Source organism: Balaenoptera ricei, chromosome 7 (genome assembly GCF_028023285.1).
Source record: "Balaenoptera ricei isolate mBalRic1 chromosome 7, mBalRic1.hap2, whole genome shotgun sequence".
Classification (NCBI taxonomy): domain Eukaryota; kingdom Metazoa; phylum Chordata; class Mammalia; order Artiodactyla; family Balaenopteridae; genus Balaenoptera; species Balaenoptera ricei.
The window spans coordinates 9,006,225-9,032,112 of record NC_082645.1 but is presented as its reverse complement, the minus strand read 5'-3'; the positions used below and the strand labels follow the sequence as shown (position 1 = coordinate 9,032,112).

Genomic DNA, 25,888 nt, shown 5'->3' with positions numbered 1-25,888 from the left:
CCCGGTGTCCAGGGAGGTGTTTCACAAGTACCTTCTAGCCCTCTGCTGCCGACCTTCTAGCCCTCTGCTGCCGTTTGCGCATTTCAAAATCAGGTTATTTTTATTTTAGTTTTTTGGAATAGATAATATATTCATGTGGTCCAAATTCAAAAGGTATAAGAGCATCTCCATCAGAAAATATCCTTCCCAGCACTGCCTGGCCTCGGTTTCTCTCCCCGGGGCAGCAGGCGACCCCGGATCCTTGTGTATCTGGCCCAGCGTTCTCTGCAGATGAAGCCAGTTCACACACGTTTGCCCCGTGCGCGCTTTTTTCCCCCGGCAGTACACACACACACTGTTCTGTGGTTGGCTGTCTTTATTTCATGGCCTCTCTTGGAGTCTGTTTCCTGTCTGTTCATAAAGAGCTTTCTAGTTCTTTATCCAGCTGTGTAGCTTTCGTTGTCTGGATGGCCCCTTGGTGGACACTGGGTTATTTCCAGGCTCTTGCCATTTCACACAGGGTACCGCGAACACCTTGTGCGAGTGTAGTTCTGCACGTGGAAAGAATGTCTGCAGCGTCTGTTCTCGGAGAGGGATTGCTGGGTCAGAGACTGTAAATAACTCTCGTTCTTTGCTGTTTGGGTGGATACTGGGGTGCGTTTCCTCTCAGCCCTGCCGCCGATGCCAGCCTGCTCCAGCCGTCCTTCCGTCCAGGCCACCTCTGAGATGCTTCGTACCACAGGTCCCTTTTCCTCCTGTCACGGGTCACTGCTGCTGCTGCCTCTTTTACTGGGCTCTGTTTTTGATTTTAACAACTCTTCCCCGCTGTGTCCTGCCATCGGGCCAGTTAATAGGTGTTGGGTTTGTCCGCTGAATAATCTGACTTACTCAGGAGGCCCTCCGTGGATGCCTCAGGTCCAGTGCTGACCATGGTGGGGTTAAGTCTGGGTGAAGGGTGAGGCCCAGGCACCGGGTGGCTAAGAGGCCGGTGTGTGTGTGTGTGTGAGTGTGTGTGTGAGGGTGTGTGTGTGTGCACGTGTGTGTGAGGGTGTGTGTGAGTGTGTGTGAGGGTGTGTGTGTGCGCGCGCGTGCGTGTGTGTGAGGGTGTGTGTGCGCGCGCGTGCGTGTGTGTGAGGGTGTGTGTGTGTGAGAGTGTGTGAGGGTGTGTGTGCGCACGCGCGCGTGTGTGTCTGTGAGTGTATGTGTGTGCGCGCGCGCGTGTGTGTGAGGGTGTGTGTGTGTGAGGGTGTGTGTGAGGGTGTGTGTGTGAGGGCGTGAGGTGTGTGTGATGGTGAGGGTGTGTGTGCGTGTGCGTGCGTGTGTGTGAGGGTGTGTGAGTGTGTGTGAGGGTGAGAGGGTGTGTGAGGGTGTGCGTGTGTGTGCACGCGCGTGTGAGGGTGTGTGTGTGTGTGCGCGCGTGTGTGTGTGAGTGACAAGCCATACACAGAAAAGTACGTGCAGCAGGGCTGCTAATTCTGTGGCGCAGACAGCTGCGTGCTGGCTTTTCATAGCATCGAGGCTGACGGTGGCCGGAGAGCCCTGGCCCAGGGAGTCCTGCCCCCTGGCAGCAGGGCAGAGCCAGCTCTGCACGGTGTGGGGCCGGGCTCGGACCCTTAGCCCTTCCCAGGCCTGGTGTGTGCTGGTGATGCACCCCGGTGACCCTTCTCCTCCCCGCCCCTGCCTCTCCCCTGACTTCCCTGCTGGAGGACAGGTCCCCTGGCGTGCTGCAGGCGACATCCCAGCGCCTGTCCCAGGCCAGGTGTTGAAATCCGCACCTGGCCTGTGACCTTGGGAGCTGCCGGATCCCCTCTTGTCTGTTCATCAGCCTCCCTGCTCCCCTCCCGCCCCCCCACCCGGGGCTGCGGGATTCGGCACCAACGCATTCCAGGCCTCACTCGTAACAGAGTTAAATATTGACCCACCCTGTGGTCGGGTGGGTGATAGTAGATCTCAGGAATGCTTCCGACTGGCCGTGTCCAAAGCGGTGTCGTCACAGGGCAGGGAAGCAGTGAATGCTTGGGGCGCGGGCTGCCCCTGGCCGCCCCCAACCAGGCAGCGCCCGACGTCTCTGCTTTCCTTGGGGGATTCTCGCGTGTTCGTTTGAGCTTCTGCACAAGAAGTTCCTGGAGTTCAGGGGTCACAGCTTTCGTGTTGCTGCGTCTCCCTGGTCTGCAAGCGGGGGAGCTCCTGAAATGTAGTAAATGCGTGAAGACTTGGGTTGGAAGGGGGCTGCTCCCGGTCAGTGTGGAGGCGCCTCGTCTGTCCCCCTCAGCTGAGGCCCATCGGGAGATTCTGATACTGAGCTTCACTGGCGATTTTCTGTTGGCAGTGGTCTGTGGCCCCGTGCTCCCTGTTTCGTGCATTTGTCTGCACCGTGAAGACCCGCCTGTGGGCAACTGGTCTGTCTTGCTTTTTAGTCTCTTTTCTTGTGGACCCAGGAATCAAGGGACCGATGAGGTTTCCCTCTTTGCTTTGACTCCTCGGAAGCTCAGACAGACACGTGTCATGCTTTGCTTGCTCTGGGGACTGTCTCTTCTCTGCCCTCCCTGGTTTCTTCGGTGTGGCCCTAGCAGCGTGCCCGTCCCCGAGCGCCGGGTCAGTGTGGGCTGGGTGTGGAAGGATCGTGGTTTCGCACCGAGTGGCCCGGCCGGCGCCACTGCTGCCCTGTGCTCTCTCCCTGCAGTGCTCCCCGTGGCCCGACGTGGTTTACCAGGTGAACAGTGCCTCGTCCCCAAGCTACAACGGCTCTCCGAACAGCTTCGGCCTTGGCGAAGGGTACGTGCACCCTCTCTCCCTTTGCGGTCCCTGGAGTGAGCACGGGTGTGGGCTCCTTTCCTCACTTTCCTCCCTGGGTCTCTGCTGCTTTTGTAGCCTGGCATCGATTTGGGTTTCAGGGCGGCTGACTGGTGTTACATTCACAGCCATTTTTAGCATCACGTGCACAGGTTTTTGTGCTTGAACACACCTCTAGAAAGGCTGTCTGCTAGGGCAGCCAAGCACCAAGCACCCTCTCCGTCCCCCGGTTAAAGTGGGCTGGGCTGCGGGGGTCCTGGGCCAGCCCCCTGAGGTGGCCTGCCTGGTGCCTCCCTGGGGAAAGCCCACCTCCTGGGCATCGAGGGCCTCAGGAGGCAGACCTCTGGACCCTGCAGCGGCTGGAGGGGCTTCCTTTCTTTGGCCGCGCCAAGCGGCCTGCAGGATTTTAGTTCCTGACCAGGGATCAAACCCGCGCCCCCTGCAGTGGAAGCGCCGAGTCCTAAGCCCTGGAGCACCAGGGAGGTCTCTGGAGGGGCTTCTTAGATCTTTCTGCACCCTTGTGCATGGTCACTAGACAGTGGGACTCAGCTCAGGAGTCAGGGGTCAGGGCCGGCAGCACAGAAGCGGCCTCACTGCTGGTCACCCAGCCCTGCCAAGGCGCAGGCGGTGCTGACTCTGAGGTGACAGGGCTGCAGGGACCAGCGGGCACCTGTCCCACCTGTCCCAGGGCCGCGGCATCACTGTGCCGGCTCTGCCCATCCTGTTCGTGGGGGCAGGGTGAGGCAGGGAGGTTGCCAGGCGGGTTTAACAGGTGAGGGTAGAACATGCAGAACGGAGCCCATGCTTGCTAGAGACATAACTACTGATGGGCAAGCGAGACATGAACTTGATTTACAAGGTGAGGACAGTCCTCCTTGAGAAGGGGGCACAAGGAAGGACTGTCATATTTAGATTCAGGCAGACCTAGTCTTAAATCGGCACCTTTCTGGGGGCAAGTTCCTTAACCTCCTGCAGCTCCAGTTTCCTCACTACCGGGGGAGCATGAATTCCACGCAGGGTCAGGGGAACATGTATAAAGTCCCTGGCACCCCCTAGACCCTGATGACGTGCATCTGTAGTCACCGATGACTGGTCTAGGGGTCATCCCCTCAGGGGTCTTTTTTTTCTCATTGTGGTAAAATACACAAAACGTAAAATTTGCCATTTTAGCATTTTTAAGCGCGTAGATCAGTAATATTAAGTCCGTTCAAGTTGTACCATCGCCACTGTCCATCTGGAAGGGTCGTCTCTCAATGTGTCTTTCTCTTGACTTAAAAACCCAGGCGTTCAGGTCTCTGCCTCCCTTTGGGGAAAAACGTGAGAATGGTGTTCTCGTGGCAGATGCCAAACTGTGGGTGCTTGTTCGCTGCAGAATAATTCCCCGAGGGACTCCTCTGCCCTCTCCTGGGTGTGGCTGGCCCTTCGCTGTCCCAGCACTGAGTCCCTGTGAGGCGTGTGTCCCGGTCTGCTTGGTCAACCTGCCCTTCCCTTGGGCTGGGGCTCGGGGTGGGGACCACAGCATCTGGCCAAAACGAGCCCCGGGGCCTTAGCTGAGGGACGAGGGTGTGTAGTTAATCAGAACCCCCATCCACACCGGAGGCTTTGTTAGGGCTTTCCAGGGATGGAGCAGGTCTGTATTTTTCTCGAGGACCCATTTCATTTCCAATGAGCCCCGGAGCAGAGGGAAGTGAAGGGCGGGCCGGCGGGGAGCATCCTCAGCCGGGAAGGAGCTTCCTGGCCGCTCACCACCTCTCTTCTTCCTTTCAGCAACAGCTCCCCAACCCACCCGGTGGAGGCCCTGCCCGTGGGCAGTGACGTAAGTGTCTGCGGCTGGGCGCTGGCTGCCTGTCCCACGCGGACCGAGCACCCCCTCAAGGCCTGTCCTCTCCGCCCGCAGCACCTGCTCCCCTCGGCCTCCACGCACGACGCCCAGCAGTGGCTCCACCGCAACAGGTTCTCCCAGTTTTGCCGGCTCTTCGCCAGCTTCTCGGGTGAGCATCTCTGACTGGCGCTCAGAACCCGCGAGGACCTCGCAACGCTCAGCATGTGCCCTTGGCTCCCCAGGGGCCGCGTTCTGTCCTGGGGACCCAGAGGCGTGTGGTCACTTGTGTGTGTTGGCCCTGGGCCGAGGGCTCGTGGGCGGTTCCTGCCCCTGAGGTGTCCAGCCGAGCGTGGCTTTGCGGGAGGACCGTCTGGGAGCCTTTTCAAGATGCCCCTCACCCGCAGTGTGGGCTCTGCTTCGCCCAGAAGAGCCCCTTAGCCAACAGGCCAGTGCACACTCAGCAAGCCTCCCAGCCTTTTCCTCGCAAACTCTGCTCGTCGTGCTGTCTCCGGAGCCGTGACCCGGGAGATGGTGGTACAGCCACAGGCGAGAAGGGAAAGCCGGCTCTTCTTTCTCTAAAGGTTTTTCAAGCCCTTGCTGGTGGTCCCATCAGACAGCAGCCCTGAGCCGGGGGCACTGGGGGACAGGGTAACAGCCTGGAACCTTGCTCCCCGGCAGTCGGTCCAGAGTGACAGGGAGTCAAGCGTTGGCCGAAACCAGAAGACTGGCCCTCAAGGACATCTGTGGCAGCGGAAGGGAACCAGCACCCCATCCGTGGTCTTTGAGCTCAGCTTTTCTTTTTCTTTTTTTTTTTTCTGGCTGTGCCGCGCGCCTTGCGGGATCTTAGTTCCCCAACCAGGGATTGAACCCGGCGCCCCCGCAATGAGAGGGCCGAGTCCTAACCCTGGACGGCCAGGGAAGTCCCTGAGCTCAGCTTTTCTGAGCGTGTTCTTTGTGCTGGGGGTAGACAGTACCAGGGCCGTCGGGCAGGGACCCCGTGCTCGGGCAGCTCTGAGTCGGCGCGGAGGTGTAAACCGCCCATCTCAACACGCCGTGTCCCTTCTGGGATGCGCAGGCTCGGTGGAGGGACCTGGGCCAGCCTGGGCGGGAGGAAGGTGGAGGGGAGCCTCCCCCTTAAGCAGGGGCTGGTGTCGGCCGTGCCGAGGAGGCGTCCTTGAGCAAAGCCTGGAAAGGCAAGGGCACGAGCCAGGTGGGTGTGGGAGTTTGAGCTTTCCAAGCAGAGGGCAGGCGCAAGGTGGGGCCTGCCAGGTGTGGCTACGGAGCAGAGGGCCCCGGTGATGGGGCTGAGTGGGCCGCGCGGCAGGTGAGGTCAGAGAGGCGCCCAGGGGCCCTCTTGGAGAGTGCAAGGAGTGTGGCTTTTATTCCCCATGGAAGGGGAGCCAGTGTACCTGCAGTGTTGTACCTAAAACTGTATCGTAACTGTGGCAGGAAACGGGGGCGGATGTCGTGGCGCTAGACCACGTGGCTGTTGTGACGTTTTCCGCAGAAGGCTGATGGCATCCTTGTGCCTTGCGGAGCCCCCCTGGGCACAAGGCTCTAGGGGGCTCCTCGGGCTTCGAGGAAGGCACGTGTCCTCATCCACGTACCAGGATGCTCACAGACAGTTACTCATGATCGCCTCAAACTGGGAGCACCCCCCCCAGCCCATCGGCAGAGAGGGCGTACAGGAATTGTGCTTGATTCGTGCGGTGAATACTACCTAAAAGTGGGCATGAATGATCCACAGCTACATGCAGCATGGATGAGCCCTTAAACGGAACTTGGAGGGAGAGCCAGACCTAGAAAAGTGCATACTGTTCAGTTCCATTCACACAGGTGCTAAAAGCCAAGCGAAACTCCTCTGCTTGTGAGAAGTGGGGAGAGCAGTTCCCCAGAGGTGAGGGTGGGGGAGGTGGGTGGCCTGTGGGATGGTGGGAATGTCCTGCCTCTTGACCTGGGCGCTGGGTGCACGGGTGCCCGGGTGCATTCAGAACGGCAGGGGAACTGTGAGCTTTCGTCTCCAGACACGTGCACACGTAATCATACTGATAAGATATATCACTGACAGTGATGCCAATAAAAGGTCCAGAGGGAGGGCCAGGCAGCCACAGGCGGTGAGGGCTTCTGACTTCTGCAAATGCCCGTCGGTTCCGCTGACTTTGTGAAGCCAGTTGTTGAGCTTCTGACATCTCTGGGGCTGTGGTCTCCTGACGTTGTTTAGCTCTTGCTGTTTCTCCCTGTGGGATGCCTGTACCCCCTGAGGGTGAGGCTGGCTCGACCCTCCCCCGGGGTCTGCAGGTGCAGCCCTTCCCCCGCACCCCAGGTCACAGGCGGCCCCATCTACCTGCCCAGGTGCTGACCTGCTAAAGATGTCCCGCGATGACCTGGTCCAGATCTGCGGCCCTGCAGATGGGATCCGGCTCTTTAACGCCATCAAAGGCAGGTGGGTGTCGGTGCCCGCTGGGGGCACAGGGTGTGGCTGGGAGGCGCCAGGAGTGGGGTGGCAGCCCCCGCGGGGAAGTGAGATGCCGTGGCTCGCAGCCCACTCTGCCTGGAAGCCCTCTCCTTCCCTCCCTCCCTCTTCTCTGACGGGGGCCTTGGCCTCTGAGTCTCAGCCCCTTGGCTGCTTCCTCTGGTTCTCAGATGCTTGCACGGTCCTGGGCTTCGAGCTGCCTCCTGTTGCTCCTGCTGGGGGGGCAGGCGTGGACCGTGTGGTCTAAATAGGCACACGTGGACAGCGCAGTTTTCACGGCGGGTGTGAATCCCACATCTGCCTCTTAGGAACTTGGCAACTGGGCCAAACCCTTAACCCCCGTGAGCCTCAGTTTCCTCATCTGTAGAAGGGGAGGATGGTCCTGCCTCCATCGTAGGTGTGTGAGGATGAAATGAGCTCAGAATGAGCCGGAGAGAGCGCTTGCTCTATCACCCTGGAAAACCTCCTATGTTGAGACTGGTGTCCCGGGCAGAGCCCCCTCCTGGCAGGTTGCAGGACCTGGAGGGGATCGTCCATCTCCCGTCCCCAGCAAGCCTGTGCGAAGCTGTTAAGGTCCTTCCAGACCGGGTTCTGTCCCCGACAGCTCCTCGATGAAAGGCACTCTGTACCCCCGTAGCCTTCTTTCTTTCCCCCTACGTCCCTCCTACTGCTCTTTCCACCCTGTGTTCTGGAACTTTCTGGAACAACAGAGCTTGGTTCCTCATACCTGCTGTTTATTTCCTTTCCTCCTGCCAGGAACGTGAGGCCGAAGATGACCATTTACGTCTGCCAGGAGCTGGAGCAGAGCCGCGTGCCCCTGCAGCAGAAGCGGGACGGCGGCGGGGACCCCAATCTGTGTGGTGAGTTGTGGGGTGCGCCCCCCACCCCGGGCCGGATAGAGGGCGGCAGAGTAACGGGAAGAGACACAAGAAGGGGAGGCAGCACGAGTCCACGGCCGAGGACGCCTCCCCTGATCCGCCTTGCACGCAGGAGGAGTTCTTGTTGTACTTCATCCTGGGGGCGAAATGTTCAGGGTGGACATCATCTCCCAGAATGGCTGGTCCAGGTTACTGATGCTCCACCTGGGGAAACAGGGCTGGAGAGGAGATGTGTCCCCTTAATGCCACTCAGCTACTCATGGTGGAACTGGAAGTCGGGCTTTCTGGCTCCCAGGCTGGTGACGAGTGACAGCTGGATTCCCAGGAGCGTGTCCTCCTGTGTGTTCCCCCAGCTGGACGAGACTTTCCCGTTTGGTTCGGTCGCTGCACAGGGGGTCTCGGAGCGCCTCTGGGGTACATGGCTCTTTGGGGTTGGCGGTTTTCAGCGTCTTGCTTCTGAGCGTTGTGAGTGCCGAGTCTCATGAGCTGCCCGGCCCCACCCGCGGGGTCTGGACTCTGCATCGTCTGCAGAGAGAGCCCCCTGTACCTCTCTGCGGGCCCCTCCAGATCAGCAAGGATGCCCAAGGCTTGGGCTAAGGGCGTTCCATTTTCTTCCCCTAGCAGGAACTGCTCATGGTTCACTGTGGGGGAAACTGAGGCACAGCGGCTGCCCCGAGATGCCAGTGCTGTGAGTGGCAGAGCCAGGATCCAAATCTCCGGGCCCTGGCAGCTGGCGTCCGGGCCTCAGGACATTTCTGCGAATGTCCAGGTCCTCCCGCTGCGGTCAGTCTGTGAAGGACAGAGCTCAAGTCTCGTGGTTTCCTGCACACGTGGCGAGGGCAGGCGCCCAGCCCACACCCCCAGCCTCAGAGGTGTGGAGAGCGCCGAGGTCTGGCTTCTAGCGGTGGCAGCGCTGGGATTTGAACCTAGGCTGGCCCGCTCGAGGGCCACTCGTTTCCCCACACGGCCCCCGATGAGAGGAGTTCTGAGCAGTGGGTGACTGACCGTCCGCTGGCTCTGAGCAGTGCTGGTCCCCGCCACGTTCCTCCAGGGACAGGAAAGGCCAGAGACGAAAGGTTACAGCCAGAGGGCCGCACTGCAATCCTTCTGGCTCTTTTCTGCCAGCAGTCCAAGAGTAAAATAAGAAAAAGTAGAACTGGCGCTGAAAAGTTGGGGGGAAAAGTTCAATGAGAATTCTGTTATAAAAAGGAATCTTATGACAGAGGCCTGGGATTCTTCCCCGGCATTAGTTTGGGAAGGAAGGTTACACAGCGACCGCATTCTCTGAACAGGGTCTGGGTGCGGGCCATCCTATTTGAAATCCTGGGAAGGTGAGTCTCTTGTGTGGCTGGAACCCCATGGCCTCTGCCACCCCTTCAAAGGGAGCCACCGTGTGTGCGTGCGTGCGTGTGTGTGTGTGCGTGTGTGCGCACGTGCTTTTAGCATACCAGGCCGCCGATCAGATTTGTTGAACCAAGGGTTCCTTCCTTAGTTGAGCAAGGAGTTTCAGCACCTCTTGTTTCATCCAGCTGTGTTTTACTTTTTTTTTTTTTTTTTAAGATTGATTGATTGATTGATTGATTGCTATGTTGGGTCTTCATTTCTGTGCGAGGGCTTTCTCTAGTTGCGGCAAGTGGTGGCCACTCTTCATCGCGGTGCGCGGGCCTCTCACTATCGCGGCCTCTCCTGTTGCGGAGCACGGGCTCCAGACGCGCAGGCTCAGTAGTTGTGGCTCACGGGCCCAGTTGCTCCACGGCATGTGGGATCCTCCCAGACCAGGGCTCAAACCCGTGTCCCCCGCATTAGCAGGCAGATTCTCAACCACTGCGCCACCAGGGAAGCCCCTGTGTTTTACTTTTTAAGGGACTTGAAGTTCCTGGGCATCGCTTCATCTCCCCCCCAGGTCATCCACGGGGTTTGCTCCTCCCCGACTGGTTTGGGTTTTTGCTTCCAGCCTCTGGGTCCCTGTTATCTCAACTGTCTGGTGATACTCCTGGTGCCCCCCCACCCTGCCCTTTGGGGTCGCAGTGCTCCAGCTGACTATTGTTTGTGCCGTGGAGAAGGGTAAGGACAGACCCTTTCTCTTCTGCCGTCAGGTAGCAATTATCTTACGTCTCACTCTTGGCCACAGGGAGCCGTCCAGTAACCCCTTTAACCAGTGGAAGGGAAGGAATGCAGACATAGGATTTTCTCCTCCACAGCAGGCCACACCTCAGAATCACCAGAAGCTTCTAAGAAATGCAGATATCGGCAATTCCCCGGCAGTCCAGGGCTTAGGAGTCGGGGGCTTTCACTGCCATGGCCCCGGGTTCAATCCCTGGTCAGGGAACTAAGATCCCGCAAGCTGTGGGGCGCGGCCCAAAAAAAAAAATTTTTTTTTAAATGCAGATTTCGGCCAGCTGTTCCCCCTCCAGCCTCCACCCCTAGATGGGCGTCCTTGGTCCAGGGTGGATCCAGGGATTCTCCATTTTACACAAGTCCCCCAAGAGAGAATGAAACAGGAATACAGAACGGAGCCTGGCATCTTGTCAACTGGCGCTGGGCCGAGAGGGGGCCTTGCGGCTTCCAGATGCGTCCCCAGTACAGCCAGATGCCGCGAGTCCGTCTGGGTGTGGACATTCTTACAAGCACGTTACTGGTTTGGGGGGTCGGGGGAAAGGGTAGGCGGGCTCCTTTGAAGACAGCCACTTGTCCTATAGAAGGCCCTGTCCCCCGCCCTGCAGTGTACCACGCCATCTTCCTGGAGGAGCTGACCACCTTGGAGCTGATCGAGAAGATCGCCAACCTGTACAGCATCTCCCCGCAGCACATCCATCGGGTGTACCGGCAGGGCCCCACCGGCATCCACGTGGTGGTCAGCAACGAGGTGAGCGCTGCCACCCCGCCGCCCCGAGGAGCTGGGCCCAGGGCTACGGGCGGGAGCCGCAGACCCACACCCGAAATGCGCCCTGTGGGGCTTGCGGGTGACTTTAAGCTGAAGATGGCAAACCGGGTTCATCTGCCTACGGCCTGCTCTCAGCTGCTGGGGCTGCCCGGGGAGCCGGGAGAGAGGGGTCTGAGGCCACGACCACGGGCTCTGAATAGCTGTCGCCTCTCCATCTGGAACCCCGCCCTTGGCCAGGTGCCCTGCTCGCACGCCTGCCTTGGGGCGCTTACAGTCAGGGCTGTGAGGAGTCAGACGCAGGTGCTCACCCAGGGCAGCGGCGGGGGGTGGGAGGGGGCAGGCCCCGGAGAGATGACACGGGCTGGGTTGATGATGGAGAGGCCAGGGCTCTCGGGGAACAGAGGCGTCCTCTGCTGAATGGTGAAGGTGCCGCAGCCTTCCAGGGTCTGTCTCTGGCCACACAGGCCTCTGCAGGGCATAAGCGGCCCCTGACAGAGGACACAGGTACAGAACACGGCCCCCTGGTGACCGTGCCCTCGAGTGATCAGATCCCACTGCTGGCTCCGGAGGGAGTTATCAAACGGGCTTGATGACGTGTTTCAGGCGTTCCTGCCTGTTGTAGAACAAAAGCTTTTAAGCTTGTCTTATCCTGGACCCCTTCTCTTAATAATAGTAATAATAATGAGTGCCAGCATTCCATCAGCGCTTACTGTGTCCCGGCGGCTGTTCTAAGTGACTCATTTAATCCTGGCAGCCTCCCTGTGAGGCAGGTGCTGTCATGAGCCCATTTCACAGATAGGAAACAGGCACAGAGAGGCTGCGTAATGGCCCCAGGGTGCACAGCTCGTAAGAGGTTGGGCTGTGGTGGGAAGGCTGGTGGCCCAGCAGCAGAGCCTGAGCGTCGAGCCCACAGACTCTCCAACCACCCCTGAAATGAGGCGTTTACACAGAACTGTGCTGATAGGAGCAGAGGTGGAACCCTGAGCCCCCAGGCCAGCCTCCAGCAGACCCTCCACCCACCCTGGGAACTCTGCAAGCCTCAGCAGAGGATGATGGAGGGAACGGTACAGGAAGGGGGGCTGGGAAAGCAGGGAAGTTGTGGGCTTCGGAGTTGGACCCATGTCCCCACCTGGACTGGCTCCTCGTAGCCGGGTGACCTTGGGCAAATCTACTTAACGACTTTGAGCCTCAATTTCCGTGTCTGCAAAATGGGGATAATTCTATCCATCAAGCAGGCTGTAGTAAGGATAAAATAGAAAACAGTGTCAGGTACCAGTAGATGCTAAATTAGCCAGGCACTTGTTTTGGGAAACAAGTGATGGAGAGATCCTTAAATTTGACAGCGTATAACACGTAAGGCTTTTAATGGTCTGTATATTTCATAAATCGTCATCATTAGGAGCAATCCTGTTGTCACTTGTCATCATAATTGCCCGAGCCCCCTACGTGGGAGTCCTCCGTTTCATGGGAGTTTCATCCTGGGGGTGGGCAAGGTGGTGTTTTCTTTCCTTTTTAAAAAAATATTTATTTATTTATTTATTTTATTTTTTGGCTGCGCCGTGTGTTAGTTGTGGCACTCGGGATCATTGAGGCGTGCGGGATCTTTCCTTGCGGCGCGCGGGCTTCTCTAGTTGTGGCATGCGGGTTTTCTCTCTCCAGCTGTGGCGTGCAGGGTTAGTTGCCCTGCGGCACGTGGGATCTTAGTTCCCTGACCAGGGATCGAACCTGCGTCCCCTGCATTGGAAGGCGGATTGCTTACCACTGGACCACCAGGGAAGTCCCTTCCATCCTTTTTAATTAAAAAGTAATTCGTGTAAGTCAGGCAACATAAGCAGAAGGCAAGTGTGAAAGGCCCTTATCTTCCCCACTCTCTTTTCCTAGCGGAGTTAGGTTAGGTTTGATGTGATTCTGCCCGATAATTTTTTGTGCGTGTGTCCATTGCATGCCTGAGTGTGTGTAGGCGTGGGTTTTTAAAAACACGCAACCAGGATCCATTTGAACAAAGGGCCATTGATCTGCAACTTGCTGTTGTTGTCACCAGTTCAGAATTCCTTCCACATCATTACAATCGAGTCTAAGGTGGCTGTTTTTTGGCCCCCATTTCACAGATAAAGCACATGAAGCCCAGAGTTGCTGGCCTGAGCAAGTCCTGTAGAATAGCCAGGAAGCGTAAAACGCCCTGAGCATCAGGCAGTCGTGGCGACGTGGAAAACTCGTCAGTTTGCATCTCACAAATGCATTTCTGCCGTGAAGACAAAAGCCAAGAATGCTCAGAACCCTTGCAATTTCACAGGTCCCTGAAGGGGTTCCTTCCCCCAGCTTGCCCTGTGCCCCCCCCCCCCCGCCCCCAGAGCAGGCAGTTAAGCCAGTGAAGCAGAGAACAGAACTCAAACGCCACCTCGGCTAAGTAGGTGATTCTTATTCCCCTGAAGTCTCCTTGCCTCTTAACCCCGAATCAGTTGGAAACCTTTGGTTCTTAATTGCCTGGAGCGCTGGAGGTGGCCTGGCCAGCCGTGCAGCCGGCCCCTGGGGTGCAAGGGCACTTCATTAAACAAGGCAGTTACTGATTAAGCCCGTGTGGGGCCTGCTTCAGGTTTGGCATGCCCCAGCAGTGGGGTTGCCAAGAGTCCCCGAGGGAGCAGGCCGGCAGCATAGCGTAAATGTACTTCATGCATCATTAGGGCCTGGGGGAGGGGCAGGGGTCGACAGGTGGATGGATTTGCAGGATTTGGGGCAGTCATCCAGAGGGGGGCAGTAAAATGTGGGTTGTACTTTTCATTTGGAAAGGGGTTTTGCTGTCCCATTGGCTAGTATGCGTGTTGTGGGTATGTTTAGGTAGATGTGTACATTTTTCATATTGTTTAAAGGTGTATTGTGAAATACAGCGTACATATTTAGAATAGAGGAAGCTCATTTGTAGCGTTTAAAGAATAACTAAAGCACTCGGTACCTGCACTTGGGTTAGTGCGGTGTTTGTTAGAACCCCCTTTGTGGGCTAATTTCATATTCCCTTCCAGTGCCGGTTTGAATTTTATATTGATCATTCCCTGGTTCTTCCTCAATACATTCTTTAATTTCGCCTGTTTTTAAACTTCATAGAAGTGGGATAGGAGTGCCTTCTTCAGGGACTTACGGTTTGTGATTCATGCATGTTGAGGGGCACCGGAGGTCACCGGCCCTGTCGAGCAGCTGGGTGTGATTAGGTCCTAGTTTGTTCCTGCTGCTTCTACTGTTGGGTGACGTGAGGGCTGTTTTCTAGTTTTCACTCAAGGAGACAGCGCTACTCTCAGCATCCTTAGGTGTGTTTTGTGTGTGTACGTGCAGGAGCTTACCTAGGGCACCTGCCTGCAGGAGAGATGTGTGTGGTCATCTGTGCTGCGTCCTGTGAACAGTTGTAGAAAGCAGCCATTTGGATGAACGCCCCCCCAGAAGAGGATGCCCATTCCCATTGCTCTGCGTCCTGGTTCTATATATAACAGCCTCCTTTTACAGACAGCGCCTGGAGACAGGAAGTTGCCTTATCTAAGGTCACCGGGCTGTTAATCAAAACGAGAGCTCCAGAGAGGGGGCTGGTGAGTAATCGTAAGGTTCCTGCCGCATTTGTAGACGCAGGGAGTGGACTTCTGTTTATAGTTGGTCCTCAAAGGACTCTGATATGCAGAGCCTACTTATCACCCATCGTTTCTTTAAAGCATTTTTTTCTTAATTGAAAGATGGTTGATTTACAATGTCGTGTTAGTTTCAGGTGTACAGCAAAGTGATTCAGTATATGTGTATATACGTATATGTATTCTTTTTTTAGATTCGTTTCCCTCATAGGTTGTTACAAGATATTGAATATACTTCCCTGTGTAAAGCACTTTAGTTTTTTTATCTGGTGCTGTTTTACACACACCCGCTCCTGTAACGTGTCCTTATAGGGATTGGAAAACCCAGTCACTAGGAAAAAGCAAAACGAAAGCAAATCGGGAACAATTTAAGTCTTGTATTAAACGTTTACATCTTAATTCCCTTCCAGGCTTCTTTCCATCCTTTACATTCAGTTTCTTGTTACTCGAAACTGTAATTGCTTTGTCCATCTACGCTGTATCACGTTCTCTCCATGAGAGCTAAGCGTGAGCGTCTTCCTGCACTTGCGTAAACGCGGCGCCTGTCATTTCTGATGCTGCAGGCAGCTGGCCTCCGTGTCACTGAGGCTTTTCAGTCTCTGAACTCGTTGTTGAAGGGACATGGTCTCTCTTTTGCCTTTCAGATGGTGCAGAATTTCCAAGACGAATCCTGTTTCATCCTCAGTACCTTAAAAGGTAAAGCCCCCTCCTCCCCGCCTTTTCTTGTTTAATTAAAGGGTGTTGGCTGCGCTCCCCCCGGGTTAACGGAGTAGCGGGGAGAGCAGGCTGGAGAGTGGGGCCTGCATGGGGTGGGCCCTCGAGAGAGTGTCACCTGGGAACATCCTCTGGGAGAAAGAAACACACGCTTCCCGGGAAGCCTAGCCTCGGAAACGTGAGAAGTGGTGCGGTTGGCGCCAAGGTCACTTCGAAAGGGAAATCCTGGCCAGACAGTATGTGCTTCACGAACCCAGTGCCAATGAGAAGTACTGTAAGTCCTCTACGTATGAACCTTCAAGTTGCGAACTTTCAAAGATGCGAGCGTGTGTCCACGTGTCCAGTCACGTAAGTTAGTTCACGTGTCTGGCGTACATTGTCACGTGTGTGCATCCCCTACAAGTGGTTGTGCTTTTGTGTACTTTACTGTACAGCACCGTATAGAGTACAGTAGTACAGTATCTTTATTTTGAGCCCAGGATGTCCGGAAGCAAGCGTAGAAACAGTAGAAAGCGTAGAAATAGCTGATTGTGTTAGTTGGGTACCTAGGCTAACTTTGTTGGATGGACGAACAAATTGGACTTAACGAACGCGCTCTCGGAATGGAACTCGTTCGTGTGTAGGGGACTTACAGTAAGACGCATTTGAATGTTTCTAAAGTGTGGGTCTCTGGGAAGAGCGGGCATGGAATACAGCAGCTGAGTCTGCAGGCCGTGTGGATCGGGGACCCGGGGCTGGGTGGGACCAGGGGGACACGGAGGGCCCACCTGAGGAAGGGGTCTGAGAAGGAACTCACATGCCAGGAAAAGTGGGAGACCAGCTGTGACCCCCGTAGGGCGGGGGCAGGTGAGTGTGTAGAGTTAGGCGGGAATGAAAGCCCCCTGACCGGGCCATAGACCCTGGACTGTGACCCTGGACCCTCCCCGCTATTCTCTGGATCTAGCCACCGCCTGCCTTCAGAGGCCTGGGGCCCACCACGCCCAAAGCCTCCTCGGACATGGGCCCTTCAGTCCTTGGGCCTCAGGCTGTGCTGGAAAAAGTCCGCTGTCAAAAAGAAACTCAACAAGGCAGCCGTGAAGGTGTGCGTTGAGATCTCTGCTTTTGTCAGCTTGCTTTTTTCTGCACAGTCTTATTTGGGTGGCCTCTGCCAGTGCCCACGGCAGGGCGTCTGCTGGCACCCTAATCCCACGGCCCCCGGATGCCACAGCGCCCTGCCTTTCTTCCTGTAGAACCCCATGTTTGTCTCTTGCAGCCGAGAGCAATGACGGCTACCACGTCATCCTGAAATGTGGCCTCTGAGCAGGAGAAGAGCAGGCAGCCGCCTCCTACCCTCAGCCCCGCGGACCCCCTTGGATGTAGAAATCGCACCCTCGGAAGCTGCGGCGAGGAGGGGCCTGGCCCAGCCCGTGAAAGCCACAGACCAACCCCCAGCCGAGACCCTCGGAGGCCATGTCTCTGGCGGGCAGAAAGCCTGCCCCTCCTCCTAGCCCCAGCTTCGGAGCGGTTCCTTGTTCTCCTTCCCAGCCCTGCCGTTCTGAAGAGGCCGACGGTGGGGCGTCTCCTCTGATGCTCCCCTAGTTGGAGGCTAGCTCACCGGGTACCTGGGTGCCACCTGTACTGGTCCCTGCCTTCGCCCTCTTCTCTGGTAACTGGCTCGGCGATGGGGCTGCTGACGATGTGGGGGTGCTTTGCGACTGTTCTCCTGTCTTCGTGTCGGCTTCCTGTCTCAGGGACCCTGGTGAGCGTCCGTCTTTGCTGTTACTGGGTGGATTGATGGGAGTTGGGTTTCTTCTGTGTCCTCTGCTTCTTCCACGTTTACCTTGATTCTAAGGGTCTGCTGCTGCTCAGAGCCCGGAGGTGGGCTCACATCTCTTCATTGCCGGGGTAGACACACCACGGGGCCACACAGACCTAGTTCTAAGGCCCTTGGGAGGGACGGGGGGAGGCTAGAAAGACTAATTTTAGGCACATTCTCATGAATATAAAAGGGAAGAGAACCAAATGATTCCTCTTGAGCTCCTTCGGTATAATTTTATTTCCTAAGCAATCATGGGTAGAGGAGGACTAGGAAATGAGCATTCCATCGTAGGATCACATGACCTTGACTATCCCGACACCAGGCCCTCTTGGATGGACTCAGCAAATCCCATTTAGAGAAGACCTCCAAACTTGCCAAGCTCCCTGGAGACATTGTATCTTCTGGGAGGGCTCCCCTTCAAATGTGTCTCGTTTTTCATTTGTAGAGGGTGTGTTTGGGGCATTTCACCTGCACTGGAATGGTTGGATCACCTTTCTTAGTGGCCTAACTTCGGGGAAATTTGAATATCAGTAACCAGTAGACTCAGGAATTAGTCTTTGTCTCTGTTTCCTGGGACCCACTGATCTGTACTGGCCCCGGACTTCAACTCTTTGCTCATGTAAGTTCAACTTACAAAGCATGGTGAGCGCTGTGACCAACTGAGTAGGACTTGACAGCTTTTAAAGTGGAGCTTTGGGGGAATACAGAGATGATCAGAATGGGTAGACCTTGTTTTACAGATGGAGAAACCAAAGCCCAGAGGGGCAGAGCCACCTGCCTGATATCGCATAGTGATAGGGTGGGTAATGGCATAAATTTGTCATCTAAACCAAGACACTTCTGCAAGTGAAAGGGGCTCTAGCAATAAGTACGTTGGGCCAACAGGTGTGGTGTCCTACGGTGTAAGGACAAGCTTCTGATTCCCTCTCCTTTTTGGGGTTGGGGGGAGGAGGAGCACATAACAGCCTTATTGAGATATGATTCACATACTGTACAATTGACGCGTTTATAGTGTACGGTTCTATGATTTTTTAGTCAATTCACAGAAACACCACATCACTTTTAGAACATTTTCATCATCCCTAAAAGAAACCCTGTACCCTTGGCAAGTACTCTCCTATTTTCCTTACAATTTCTCTAGTCCTAGGCAACCACAAATCTTCTTTCTATATAGGTTGACCTATTCTGGACATTTCACGTATGTGGAATCATACAATATGTGGTCTTTTGTGACTAGCTTTTTTTTCACTTAACGTAGTGTTTTCTAGGGTCATCCATATTGAACATATATCAGTACTGCCGTCCTTTTTATAGGTTAATAATATTTCATTCTATGGCCATACCACATTTGTTTATCCATCCATCATTTGATGGATATTTGAGTTGTTTCTACCTTGGGGCTATTATGAATAATGCTGCTATGAACATATTTGTACACGGTTTGGTGTACACCTATGTTTTCTTTTAGGAATATACATATGAGTGGAATTGCTGGGTCATATAGTAACTCTATGTTTAATAACTTTTTGAGGAACTGCCAGACTGTTTTCCAAAGCAGCTGCGTCATTTTACATTCCCGTCAGCAGTGTACGAGGCTTCCAGTTTCTCTACATACTGATCAACACTTGATACTATCTGTCATTTTGATTATAGCATCCCAGTGGGTGTGACGTGGTGTCTCATCGTGGTTTCGATTTGCATTTCCCTGATGGCTAATGATGTTGAGCATTTCTTCATGTGCCTACTGGCTATTCGTACATCTTCTTTGGAGAAATGTCTGTTCACCTCTTTTGCCTATTTTCAGTTGGCTTATTTGTCTTTTTATTATTATGAGTTTTATGAGTTCTTTGTATATTCTAGATGCAGGTCCTTTGTCAGATATATGAGGTATCAAAATGTTCTCCACTTCTGTGGGTTGCCTTCACTTTCTTATAATGACCTCTGAAGGGCAAAAGTTTTTAATTTTGATGATGTCTAAGGCACCTATTTTTTCTCTTGTTGCTTATACTTTCGGTGTCCTATATAAGAAACTATCGCCTAACCCAGGGTCAAGAAGATTTATGCTTATGTTTTCTTCTAAGAATTTTGATAGTTTTAGCTCTCCAATAGTCTTTGATTAATTTTGAGTTAATTTTTATATATGGTGTGAGGTAGGGGTCCAACTTCATTCTTTTGCATGTAGATATCCAGCTGTCACAGCACCAGTTGTTGAAAAGACTATTGGAATCCCCATAGTTGCCTTCATACCGTTGCTAATGGCTCCTGATTCTTACTGGATCTTTTTTTTTGTGACATGGGGCTGTCATTAGGAAGCTCACCTTTTTTTTTTTTTTTTTTTTTTTTTTAAACTCAGCCCACGTTTGGCTCCTCCATTTTTATACCTGGCTTTCTATTCTCTTCTTGCTGTCTCCCCCTTTCCCTGTCTCAACAGTACTGGGTCACATCACTCTCTGATGTTCTGCAACCTTTCTGGGTGCGTAGCTCCACACGTCAGTTCTAGGGGATCAAGACCAGTCATTTCCTTTTTTGAGGAGACAGAGTCGCACAGAAGTGGAATAACTTGCTCAAGGTCCCCCAGATCCAGGACTAGACTGTTGATCTTGTGACTGCCAGCCTTTCAAGGTGTCTGCCATTCACTAGACCCCAGAGATGCCACTACCCAGACCCAAGCGATGGCAGGCTAAAATCTTAATTCTAAAAATGTGGTAGGCTACTATTTTTATTTCTTCATTCCAGATGAGGGTCTAATCAGGATCTGGTACCTTAAGTTTGCTGTAGGTAGAGTCTTCTGTTCTCTGGAATGCACACTGCGTCTGCTCTGCTTATCTTCTCCTAGTGGTTATAGCTCAGTCTTGTAGCTTACAGAGAAGTAGAAAATAATAAATACAAAAAAAGAATACACATAGTCATTTGGTACCAAAATGTTTTCGCCGCCCAAATCAGCAGCTCGTCCCTTCCACAGGGGTCAGCTGAGCTAGCTGCAGGTTTTGGGGTTTTGTTTCTGTTTTGTTCATTTTATTAAAGTACAGAAAAGCTGTAGCCCTTCCCACTCTTGTCCACTGTCTTTCTTGTGAGCTCCGAGTCCAGAGTCTGGGCCTGCTGGACAGGCAGCCCCTCCCAGAACTGTCCCCTCTGCCCCCACGTATTCTAGCCTGTGGCTTCTCGGCAGCAACACGTTTTAAAAGGGATCCGCAGAGGGACAAAAGATAAACCGTGCGCTTGGGCCACTGTCTTGGGTCACCTGAAGCTGAGTGCTTTATTCTCAGGCCATCACATTTCTTTGCTGGGCAGGTGTCTGTTTGCAAGGTTGCGATGAACCTTCTCCTGGTTACCGAGTTGCACCTTTATAATAAAGACACGGGCTTTTGAATGGGGGAAGGGCTGATGGGCCTTTGGAAAGAGCAGGATGGGGGAGGGAGGTCGAAATCTTGGTTTGGGGTCCTAAGCGAAGGTCAGATGTTGCCCTGGTGACCTTCTGCCCGAGGGCCTCTTGGGAAGAGCTGTGAGCCTAGAGGGGCCTTTCCTGGGAGCACAGTGGAGCTGCCTGAACAGTGTGTCACCAGTTTCCAAGTCCAGAGTGGCGTCAGGGGCTGGCTGAGTAAGTTAAGGTCTGAAAAATCATTAACGAGTTGACGAGAATGGAAAAGCCTCTTTTGCTGCTGTCAGTGGGGCAAAAGAAGGCAGCCCCCAGGCTCTCAGAGAAGATGGAAAAGCAGGTGACCAAGAGCCAGGGGTCCTGGGTCCCCAGACCCTCACTTGGCTTCTGCCTCTCTGGGTCTCGCCTCCTCTCTGGGAGGCCTCTGGGGTCGTGGCTGACTCAGTCCTCTGTGAGTCTGAGGGGCAACAAGCTTTCGTCTTTCCCACCATCAGAGTCTCACTGTGGGCAGGTGGCGTGCGTGTGTGCATTTCCTGGTGGTACTTGGCACCTCAGATGCTCCCGCTTGGGCTGGGGCACGCACCCGAAGGTTTGCACACATTTCGGCGTGAGGCATGGCATCTTGGCCGTGTCTTTAAGAATCCAGCCTAGCTCACAACCGGGTTGACGTGACTCCATCAGCGCTCTTAAGAGTGGCCGCCAGCTGTCGCCTGCAGCCTGAGGCTGGATTGCATTGGCTGGCTATGTGTCTACATTATAGATGCATGTGTGCGTGCGTGCGTGCGTGCACGTGTGTGTTCATGGATGCGCGTGCATCCCTTTCCCTACCCCTGTACCTGCCATGAGCGCAGCCCTGAGCGTCCTCAGCTTACCTAGATGCGGTGATTACAGCTGCTCTCTTTAGATCTTATGTAATGCTCCTGGTTCAGACTCTGTTGACGAAGCTGGTTAGGGCACAGTTGCCCTAATCGAGGGGAAATGCCCACCCTAAGTCCCGCTCATCCGGGGAGGGGAGCAGTGCTGGCAGCTGACATCTGACCAGGACCCCAAAGGCAAGGCCCGTGGAGTTGGTCTTCCTGGAAGCTGCCTCAGGTACCCTGTGTCCCCTCGGGCTGTGTATCCTGTGTGTGACATCATCAGTCAGGCTGGCCAATAGGAAATGTTTGTACGCCCTCTCTGGTCACGTCCCAGCCCTCTCCCCTGTGTCCTGTGGGGGACAGGGCAGTGAGGTGCTGGGCAGCTGCGCCCCCCCTCCCCCGGCCTCCTTCCCAGCGGCATCCTGAGAGCTCCTTGCAGCCTCCGCCCAGCTCTCCAGAGCTCCCTGCAAAGGCTTCTCCTGGGCTTTCTCCGTCCTGCTCCCCTGGGGAATGGCTAAGTTCTGAGGGGCGGTCCCCCCCTTGTCATGTAGGGGCCCTTCTAGCGGCAGTGTCCCCAAGAAGTAGCTCTGAGAGGTGGCTTTCCTGTTCTGTGCAGGGCGGCTGGTGGGGTGAGGTGGGGAGGGGCGGGCACTGCTTAGTCTGGGGCTGAGCCGTCCTGACCTCCAGGCTGCCAAACCCTTCATCCTGGGGAGCCCTGAGGGTGGCCTACAGGGAGCTAGCAGGGACCAGGGAAGCCTTTTATCACGGAAGGTTCGCAATCCTTTCTCAAAGGCAGAAGAGTAGAATTAACCCTGGTACCCGGCACCCAGCCTCTGCAGTGGTCACCCTACAGCCACTCATCAGGAGCTGAATGCAGCTCCCTGCTGGCTTTCGTGGTCTCTCTGACGACGGTGAACCCTGAACCCAATGAAGTGAAAGGGCATCCTGTAACCCTCCCCTATTCCATTCCCATTAGTATACCTGTATTACCAAAAAATGTGCTCAGTGATTCTATTTTGAATTTCATCATCGAAAACGTTATGGAAACTTGTTTTCTCTTATACTGACATAATATCGACTTGCCTCTTCTTAGCCTCTTTAAAGCCCAAAATAGGTCCCGTCCAGCCCTTTGCAGAAAAACTGCCCACTGCTGAGTTAGACCTCTGTTACTCTTCCCCCTGGATCATGTTGAAGAAAATCCTAGAAAATAAGGACTTTTAAAAATAGTAAAAAAGTATTTCGTTTGGAGCTTTGAAGCAGGAGAGTCATTGAGCTGAGCAGTCTTTGAACCCCTGCTGCCTGTTGGGCATGCGGCCCCCTCCCCCCGGCCGGCTCTGCCCCAGCCGCTCAGGAACCAGAGCCCTTTGCTCTTGCCCCTTCCCTCCTGCTGTCCAGTTCCTGGAGACCTGCTGGACCCTTGGATCCCCAGGGCAGGGTGCTGGGGGTTGGTGTCCCGAGGGCCAGGTGTGGGGAGGGACCTGTACTGGCCCCGAGCCACGGTGGGTGGCGGCCTCCTGACTTACGTCACTGGGACTTTCCTGTCCTGGGAGGTGCAGCCTGACCTTCACCTCCATGGTGCCTTGAGGACCTCGCAGCTCCTCGGGGTCCCACACATCCCTCCGCACGTGTCTGCTGCTCTTCCTCTGAGGAGGGACCCGCTTGTGGCAGCCTCAGCTTGCTGGTGGAGAGGGTTCCCTGGGCCCGATTCCCAGTTCTGCCCCCAGAGAAGCCAGCCCCCAGGCAGCCTCACGGGGTGAATCCCTCATGCTGAGGTCCAGCCGGGACGGGGCCACCTCCCTGTGGCTTGGCCATCCTTTCTGGGCCCCCCGGCTCCTTCGCTCCCTGTGCAGATGGCCGGAGCCTGCGGCCGGTCTCTGTTAATACCAACTGTGGGTGCTGGCTGGCCTCGCCTGGGTCACACACTGTGCTCTGTGCTTTGCTGTTGTCTCATTTGAGCCTCCCCACGAAGCTCTGGGGCCCCTGAAGCCTGGTTTCCAGGTGAGGAAATCAAGACTGAGAAATCAGACAGGGGCCCAGGGTCCTACGACTACTGGTGGGCTGAGCCGGGGTCTGGATCCCACATCCAGACATGCACGCTCTCGCCCCAGACACGCAGGTGGAACCCTTTCGTCCTTAGCACTCACTTCTGTGCTGACATCATCCCTGGGCTCCACGCCCTGGGTGGGGACAGCAGAGAAGGGCATTGTTTTGTGTGCCTCCCACCAGCCCTCCCCTTGCTGGGCAAAATCTTGCTTACTGTGTTCGCCAACGTTCCTGTATTGAAAGTGATTTCTTTCTTAAAATGCCACTTCCTCACCTTTCTCCAGATTGGGTGACTCTTCTCTAAAGGTGGTGGGTGTCTTGATTGGGGTGGTGTGGCCCTGGGATGGGTCAGGTGGGTGTGACGGCAGCGGGATGGGTCATGGCATGGGTGGGGGGAGTGGGCATTGAAGCAGAAGTTGTCACACTGCCACGTTTTGTACCGGAAATAAAGCATATTTTGCACTTGTTACTGTACCATTGTGCAGACGAGAGATCTGTTTGGGGTTCTGTGCTTGGGTCAGAAAGCAAATAAAACTCATTTGTAAGAAACCTCTGTGACTCAGACCTCTGGCCTTTTAATTTTTTTTTCATTTGTATTGATAAAATGCATATAACAGGAAATTTACCATCTTCAACATTTTCAAGTGTAGGATCCAGCGACATCAAGTACATTCACACTGTTGTGCAACCATCACTACCGTCCATCTCCAGAAACTTTGCGTCTTCCCCAGCTGAAACCCTGTCCCGTTAAACAGCAGCTCCTGCTCCCCCGTCCCCCTCCCCCAGCCCTGGCACCCACCCTTCTGCTTTCTGTCTCTATGAATGTGACTCCTCTGGGGACCTCATGTAAGTGGAATCTTGCAGTCTTTGTTCTCTTGTGACTGGCTGACTTCAATCAGCATAATGTCCTCAAGGGTCGTCCACGTTGTACCCTGTGTCAGAATTTTCTTCCTTTTTTTTCCCCGCCGTGCCATGAGGCTTGTGGGATCCCCAACCAGGGATTGAACCTGCGCCCTCAGCAGTGAAAGCGCTGAGTCCTAACTCCTGGACCGCCAGGGAATTCCCAAGAATTTCCTTTTTTAAGGCTGAATAATATTCCGCTGTCTGTACACACTACATGCTGTGTATGCATCCATCTATCCGTGGACACTTGGGTTGCTTCCACCTCTGGGCTGTTGTGCCTAATGTAGCCGTGACCATGGGTGTGCAAGTATCTGTTGGGGTCTCTGCCTTCACTTCTGGATACACACCCACCTGGAGGTGGAATTGCTGGATCTTATGGTCCATTCCCACCGGTGGTGCACAAGGGCTCGGATTTCTCCACACCCTTACCAACACTCACTTTCTATCTCTCTTTCTTTCTTTCTTTTCTTTTTTGGATAGTACCATCCTCATAGGAGGCCTGGGGTCTTTGAAGCTTGATCAGTGGGTGGGCTGTTTTGAGCCCTGCTGGGGGCACATCTGCAGGGGTCACCACCCCAGACCCTTGTCACCGCCTAGCCCAAGGCCAACATGTGACCTTGCACAGCCTAGCACAAGGCTGGGCAGGACCAGCCTCCCAGGGACGGGAGGGAGCCGCTGGGGTGAGGGTTCTGGGGCGGAGGGGGGACAGCTTGATGTTTTCCAAGATCCAAAGGAGAGTGACGCCATGGGGGCTTGGAGTAAACAGATGGAAATATGGGATCAGGTCAGATAAAGCTGTGACTCTCTGGGTTTACGATCTTTCTTACCCAGTACACGCTCACCTACGAACAAGAGTCTCACAAAACAATACTCAAACGATTGCATTTCACCTTTTCTTTAGAAATGCAGGTCCTGACCTGCCAAGTTGACTTCCCAGCCCACGGGTGGGCTGTGCCCTGCATTTTGACAAGGCTCACACAGGGTCTCAGCGGGCGGGGAGGGGAGTTCTGGTTTGTTTTCTAAGCACAGTGGGACACAACCATGGAGGTCCTTAAACTAAGAAGGGATGGATGGGATTGGGTTCAAAAACTCAAGAGTTGGGGACTTTCCTGGTGGCACAATGGTTAGGAGTCCGCCTGCCAATGTAGGGGACACGGGTTCCCTGGTCTGGGAAGATCCCACATGCCGCGGAGCAACTAAGCCTGTGCTCCACAAGTACTGAGCCTGCGCCCTAGAGCCCGTGAGCCACAACTACTGAAGCCCGCGCGCCTGGAGCCCGTGCTCCGCAACAAGAGAAGCCACCACAATGAGAAGCCCGTGCACCGCCACGAAGAACTCGGGAGCTCGTCAAGGCCTCAGAGCCATTGGGGACTGGAGCCTGGGGGTTACCCCGCATCACCCTATCTTTCTTTCTGGCTTTGGCTGCAGGCTGTCCAGATGACTGTGTGGCCTCTGCCCCAGCAGGGAACTCAGACGTGAGCAGCAGGGCAGTACAAGCCCAATGGTGTGTCCCCAGCAGTGCTCTTGGCTTACCCCGGGCAGGCGCTCCAGCGGCTGGAACCTAGAGCTGCCCCGGCCCAGCAGTAGCTGCTTCTGCTTATCAATCTGCGAGAAAGCCAGCCAGGCCCAGGCAGGCGAACCCCCCCGGGCACATCCCAGATGGGCAGGAGCGGGGCCACACCGCAAGATGCTCCGTTTCCAACAGACGTTCCCTTAGCCACGATGTGATGTGGGCATGAGGCTTTGGGCATGACTTGCAT

The 25,888-nt window shown here is 54.9% G+C and overlaps 1 protein-coding gene across 3 annotated transcripts in view; it reads left to right on the top strand.

Annotated features, from left to right (window-relative positions):
• The window catches only part of TFCP2L1 (transcription factor CP2 like 1), a 66,375-nt gene extending 42,601 nt beyond the window's left edge, over positions 1 to 23,774 (top strand). For 2 of the 3 annotated variants that reach the window (XM_059927653.1, XM_059927652.1), the window contains 8 exons: positions 2,663 to 2,754; positions 4,540 to 4,588; positions 4,670 to 4,763; positions 6,947 to 7,037; positions 7,824 to 7,927; positions 10,669 to 10,811; positions 15,082 to 15,133; positions 16,404 to 23,774. In XM_059927653.1, coding sequence (XP_059783636.1) covers positions 2,663 to 2,754; positions 4,540 to 4,588; positions 4,670 to 4,763; positions 6,947 to 7,037; positions 7,824 to 7,927; positions 10,669 to 10,811; positions 15,082 to 15,133; positions 16,404 to 16,450 — 672 coding nt within the window. In that variant the 3' untranslated portion in view covers positions 16,451 to 23,774. Of the gene's footprint in view, positions 1 to 2,662; positions 2,755 to 4,539; positions 4,764 to 6,946; positions 7,038 to 7,823; positions 7,928 to 10,668; positions 10,812 to 15,081; positions 15,134 to 16,403 lie in introns of all 3 variants that reach the window. The other variant, XM_059927650.1, reaches the window with a different exon arrangement.
• The last annotated feature ends 2,114 nt before the right edge of the window (positions 23,775 to 25,888 follow it).